This window comes from Amphiura filiformis, chromosome 7 (assembly GCF_039555335.1).
Source record: "Amphiura filiformis chromosome 7, Afil_fr2py, whole genome shotgun sequence".
Classification (NCBI taxonomy): Eukaryota; Metazoa; Echinodermata; class Ophiuroidea; order Amphilepidida; family Amphiuridae; genus Amphiura; species Amphiura filiformis.
Genome location: NC_092634.1, coordinates 19413952 through 19420002, shown reverse-complemented (window position 1 = coordinate 19420002; position 6051 = coordinate 19413952). Strand labels below are relative to the sequence as shown.

The window sequence follows — 6051 nt, the reverse complement described above, 5'->3', positions numbered from 1 at the left end:
TGTGACCCCTTTTCATATCTCCAAGAGGATAACATGCGTGCTCAATTGTATACGCTGTTTTAGCCGGAGCTGACACCACGTCCACGACTTTGGATTGGTGTTGTTTGTACATGATGGCATATCCAGATATTCAGAAGAAAATACAGGAGGAAATGGATTCAGTTGTTGGCCCCAATCGACTACCACAAGTTTCTGATCAAGAGCAACTGCCATACACCAGAGCAGCCATTCTTGAGATACAACGTCATGTTACTTTGACACCACTGAGTGCTTTTCATACGGCCACTGATGAGACCTCACTTCATGGATACCGTATTCCGAAGGGCGCTACTCTAGTTTCAAATATATATGGTGTGATGAGAAATCCCAATATGTTCCCAGAGCCTGACCAGTTTAAACCTGAAAGGTTCATCGATGTTCAGGGAAAATATTTTGAGAGAGAGGAAGTTTGTCCTTTTGGAGTCGGTAAGTAAACAGTTCGTTTATGTTTAAATTCACATATTAAAGTGGGCTGTAATTTTCTTCACAAGGTGTGTGTGTGTGTGGGGGGGTGTGTGGGGGTGTGTGTGTGTGTGTGTGTGTGTGGGGGGGGGGGGGTGATGATGAATATACCGGAGACTGAAGTCAATTTTTTTACCGCCTATCACGGGCTGATTTTTTATGATACCTATCAGCGGCGAAAATTTTGATTGCAATAATAAATATTGTGTAAATATTTGGATGCAAAGTTGGTATAAGTTTGGTATCAAATTGTTATAACCCCAGTATATTTATGACGTCCCCATTCCGAAAATAAATGACAACTCCCAATAAAGGTAACCCTACTGTTGTATATATATGTGCTAACCTGGACCCCCTAATAGCTTTCCTCCCGGTGCACTAAAATGCTCAAAGAAGCTAGCAGATGTTTGGGCTAATCTCAAACCAAAATAATTTGACTGACCACCTTACTCGGAGGTGGGTAGACAATCAAACTTCGTGGGGTATGCCTATTATGGGTAAATGAAGCCCACGAATATTTAGTTTTACCCGTACAAAAGTGTTTTGAATTCAAACTAGATATAATTATTAGTCATTTCTTTTCATTAAAAATCACATATTGCAGGGCGGGGGGGGGGGGTGTCTTCATTGTTGAAGGGTGGGGGGGGACCTTTTCAGCGATTTTGGGCGATGGGTGGATTGTCAATAGGGACCAATTGCGCATTTGGGCAAAAGTACTCTTAAAAGCACCAAATTGGGTGCTTTTTGGGTGCTCTTTGTGAAATATTGGTACATTGATGGGTTTCAAAAGCAGCAAAAAGTAGGTATAGAGAAAGGCAGCATCCGAAACTCTGCATCTTCGTCCGAAGAACCCCACCGCCGGGTTGCAGGGCTTTCCAAACATTTTCCCCGTGACCAAAATTTCATAAGAAAAATATGGCGCGACCCAGAGCATAATACAAAATGCTGTTACTTTCCGAAACTTATTGGCGGCGTACCGGGCAACATTTCCAATTCGTCCCGCTGATAGGCTGCCTTAATGACTTCACCGGCACAAATGCGCGCGAGCGCACAACAATGTGCAATTTTAATGGGTAAAAATGGGGTTGAATGGCCAACAAGATGAAGCCCTGCGATCCATTTGAAATACCACCAAAAGTTTTGACCTTTATAACATTAAATCTAAAAATCAGGTGGATCTTAAAATATATTTTAATGAGACAGTCTTGTCCAAAATCACTGGGAACTGTATTAGGTATTATTAAAGGTATTATTCTGACACAGTCGGAACAGAATAGAACAGAACAGAATATAATATTTAAAATACGTATGTCGATTTCTTACAGGGCGCCGTGCCTGCATAGGTCAGACCTTGGCAAAAACGGAGTTGTTTGTCTTTTTCACTCATCTTCTTCACCGCTATTCACTAGTCAAACCAGACGATGTGCCACCAATAACCTTCAAAGGAACATACGGACTGACGTTTTCACCAAAACCATATACTATCAAATTTGAACTTAGAATGTAATTTGTAATGTAATCTGATATCAAGAAATTTGATAGTTCTTTTGGTTACCACACGAATCATGGGATATCATTTCTAGTATGAGGCAAAATTTATGCAAAATATCTCCTCTTTCTTTCACATATACATGTACATGTAACACATAGCTCAGTTGTGCCACTCTGCCACTTTATCACTGGCACAGAATTACAAAAAAAAATATAATATTGCACATAAGTTACATCAAAAATTACACAATATTATGAAAGGAACAATATTTGTTTTAAAAAGTCCAGTGAATGGCTGGAGCGAACAGGTGCCAGGCACCTCTAAGACCGCCCACCAAAACCAAAAAAGAAGGGAAGGGAAATATAAATTAGAGGGGGAAAATGCAGGTTAAGTTACTTGGACAATTACAAAAAGAGGTCCAAGTGCAAACAGAAATTGCATCAACCAGGTGCGAGCAAATTTGGACTGGTAAAACTCCAAAATTTGTTGCTTAAATGAAGCAACAGAATTTGTAGATCTGATACTAGTAATACTAGGGAGCTGGTTCCAAATGGCCACCATACGCTGAAAAAAGCCCATCTTGTGGCACTCAGTTTTAAAAAGCTGATTTACCAGCAACAAAGGATCAGAGTAAAATCTGGTGATGGGACGGTCTTTGTTTATACCATTAAAACTACATAATCATCTAGATTGATGTCATATAATCCCGGATTGCACTTGAAAAATATATTGAGATCCACATATTCTCTTCTGAAAGTTAATGGAAGCTTGGTTAACCTTTCTTTGTACTCAGCCTCGGGATAATCTAAAATGAATTTAGTTACCCTTCTCTGGACCCCCTCAACTTTCTGGATGTTGCGCTTTGAGGTACCACTCCAAAGGGACTGCAATATTCCAAATCACTACGAACCAAGGCTGAGTACATAATTCTGGATACATTACGAGGGGCATTGAAGCCAATGGTGCGTTTAATCATACCAATTTTTTTGTTACACTTTTTAACAACCCTGTTAATGTGATCATCCCAAGTGAAAGATGAGGAAATATCAAGACCAAGATCTTTGATGGAACTAACACGGTCTAGAACGGCACCATTCATTTTATAATCATGATGAATTACATTCCTACGTCTGGTGATTGATATGATCTGGCATTTAGAGGGATGAAAATGGAGATCCCAAGTTTTGCTCCAATTAAATAATGCCGTTAATATCACTTTGGAGTCATCTGCAAACAAAGCTAAATAAGAATTCTGGGCAACACTGGGCATGTCATTATGTATAAAAGAAAAAGCATAGGCCCCAATATTGAACCTTGGGGCACCCCTGAAACAACGGGAAGCCAGTCGGAATTAACCCCATCAATAACAACCCTCTCCTTCCGCCATGTTAGATAAGCGCGAAACCAAAAGATTGCAATGTGAAGCAATAAATTATGACAAACACTGTCAAAAGCTTTTTGAGAAATGAAGATAAATCATGTCAACTTGCCCAGCGTTGTCCAGAGTAGTGCTGACGTCATGAAAAACAGATAATAACTGTGTCACAGTGGAGTGACCCTTGATAAAACCGTGTTGCAGGTGGTGTAATTGGTCTTTAATTGAGGGAATATAGATCTCTCCATCACTTTTCCACATATACACAATAATGACACAGGTCTATATTTTCAGCACGTTGCCTGTCAGATTTTTTAAAAACAGGAACAAAATTGGCTTTTAACCAGGCCTCAGGCATAATACCAGAACTCAAAGATAAGTTAAAAATGTGGCATGCACAAAGGAAAAACAATTTCATGAGCGCATTCTTTCAAGACCCTGGCAGATATCCCATCTGCCCATCCCATGAATATTACCCCTGTGAAGGATGTTGAAACCCATGTATTTTTGGCAACTGAGTGTTGGAAGTTGGTTGAGTAAAAACAGAATAAAAATAGTTGTTAAAAAGAGAAGCTATAATAGAAAACATAAGAATTAAAAAAACACGTTGCATTCACAGCATTAAAACACAGCACTATTATATAAAACATAAGAATTTAAAAACCAAATCCATGCTGTATTTCCCAACAAAGCACACAAACACAGCACTATAATATAAAACATCAGAATTAAAAAAATCATGATTTATTTCCAAACAATGCAAACACAGCACTATAATAGAAAACATAAGAACTAAAAATTCCAAGATTGCATTTCAAAACACGGCACCAAACACAGCACTATAATAGAAAACATAAAAATTTAAAAAAATCCATGCCTTATTTCTAAACACAGCACTCAAACACAGCACTACAGCCTGTCTCAAAGAAAATTGTTGCCTCTTTGGCAATTAGAAAATACCGTTGCGACATGATGCTTACATCAACGTCAAGGGCACAGTCTTAACTCTCAAATACCGTTTGTTCTGTTCAATTTGCTTTGTTTAATCTCGAGATATGTTTAGCTAACAACGAAAGGGTAAAATCACAATTCACACTTTTTACGAGGGGATATGGCTGTACATGTAAATCAATGCACTAATGCATCTAATGCACTCCCCCCTTTGGGGCTCGTGCATTAGACGCAATAACATCAGCGCGCGTCCATTATTTTGTCTAATTTGATTAATTTGTCAAATTTCATGAACTTGTCTAAGTTCATTACCCTATAAGCGTGCAATATTTGTTTGTCTTTTAACATGTCTTGAGTGACAAAGAGAACACTATTTACCATGATAGAATCATTGACATGCACATGTATTTAATTTTACAGCAGAATGTGAAATATTTTTGTTTTGTCTTTTAACATGTCTTGAGTGACAAAGAGAACAGTATTTACCATGATAGAATCATTGACATGCACATGTATTTAATTTTACAGCAGAATGTGAAATATTTATTTATCTTTTAATTTCTCGTAAGTGGAAAAAGAGAATCATTATACCTGTATCATGATAAAACAGTCAAAACAGTCAAAACAATGTTGTATTGTTGTGTAATTGATGCATTATTTAGATTTCACGAAGGAACTCTTGATAAACTTGATGCTATCATTGATTTACACATACAGCATACTTCCCTAGTAAAAGTGGCACAATTGTGATTTTACCCTTTCGTTGTTAAGTAAGCAAATCTCGAGATTAAAACAAGCAAATTGAACAGAACAAACGACATTTGAGAACTAAGACTACGCCCTTGACGTTGATGTAAGCATTATGTCACAACGGTATTTTCTAATTGCAAAAGAGGGCGCTTTTCACTTGCACAATTTTGTGTATAATACAAAACATAAGAATTAAAAATTTCAAGATGTATTTCAAAACACAACACTATAATATAAAACACAAGAATTAAACACAGAACCAAAACACAGCAATATAATAGAATACATAACCCAATATTTGCTGTGTTTAATAGTGCTGTGTTCGTAAACACACATGGATATAAATTGCGTCTTTTGTGCAATTGCTCCCGCTTTTACAGAATAAAACAGGTTTCGTCGTCTTAGTTTGTCAACTGTTTGGCTACTCCTGCTATTAAACAGATTAAGTAATCTGTATATTTACCTAAACAGTAATATATCATATTTATCCAACCTTACATTTATGACCTTTTGGTCTAGATTTTAGCTTGAGCAAACTTAATTGTGATAGATAAAATAATAGGCCTGTGGTTTTGTGCAAGAATAAATAAATTTGTGATTTGCCATTTTATATCTATGTGTTAGCAGACAATATTAATTTTCATACATGTACAAGCGTATCACTATCTCTTCGACCTTGTAGGTCAGATACCACTAATAGAAATGAGAAATATACATATGTATAAATTGTTTTAATATTGTTTGTTATTTGATACGGCGTACTCCAATGAATAATGTACATACCGTAAACATAGTAAAGATTCACCAACTGGTGTATATAGGTTTCCTTGACATAAGTGAAATTTTAGGCACAAACTAAAATTGCCCTCCCGTAAAAACCACCGGCCTTTATTTCTTGTTAAGATTTTCAGAAGATAAATCATGTCAACTTGCCCAGCGTTGTCCAGAGTAGTGCTGACGTCATGAAAAACAGATAATAACT

The 6051-nt window shown here is 37.1% G+C and overlaps 1 protein-coding gene across 1 annotated transcript; it reads left to right on the top strand.

Annotated features, from left to right (window-relative positions):
* The first annotated feature begins 113 nt into the window (after positions 1 to 113).
* On the top strand, positions 114 to 2008 carry LOC140157700 (cytochrome P450 2U1-like). The gene is made up of 2 exons (XM_072180940.1): positions 114 to 465; positions 1827 to 2008. Exons 1-2 carry the CDS (start codon positions 114 to 116, stop codon positions 2006 to 2008), a joined length of 534 nt encoding a protein of 177 aa, XP_072037041.1.
* Positions 2009 to 6051: the final 4043 nt, after the last annotated feature.

What these genes read in the sequence shown, in the direction of transcription:
- LOC140157700 (XM_072180940.1), top strand. Translation starts at nt 114, where the DNA reads ATGGCATATCCAGATATTCAGAAGAAAATACAGGAGGAAATGGATTCA. An exon ending in AGTTTGTCCTTTTGGAGTCG is followed by an intron (nt 466 to 1,826) that starts GTAAGTAAACAG and finishes GATTTCTTACAG; the next exon opens with GGCGCCGTGCCTGCATAGGT.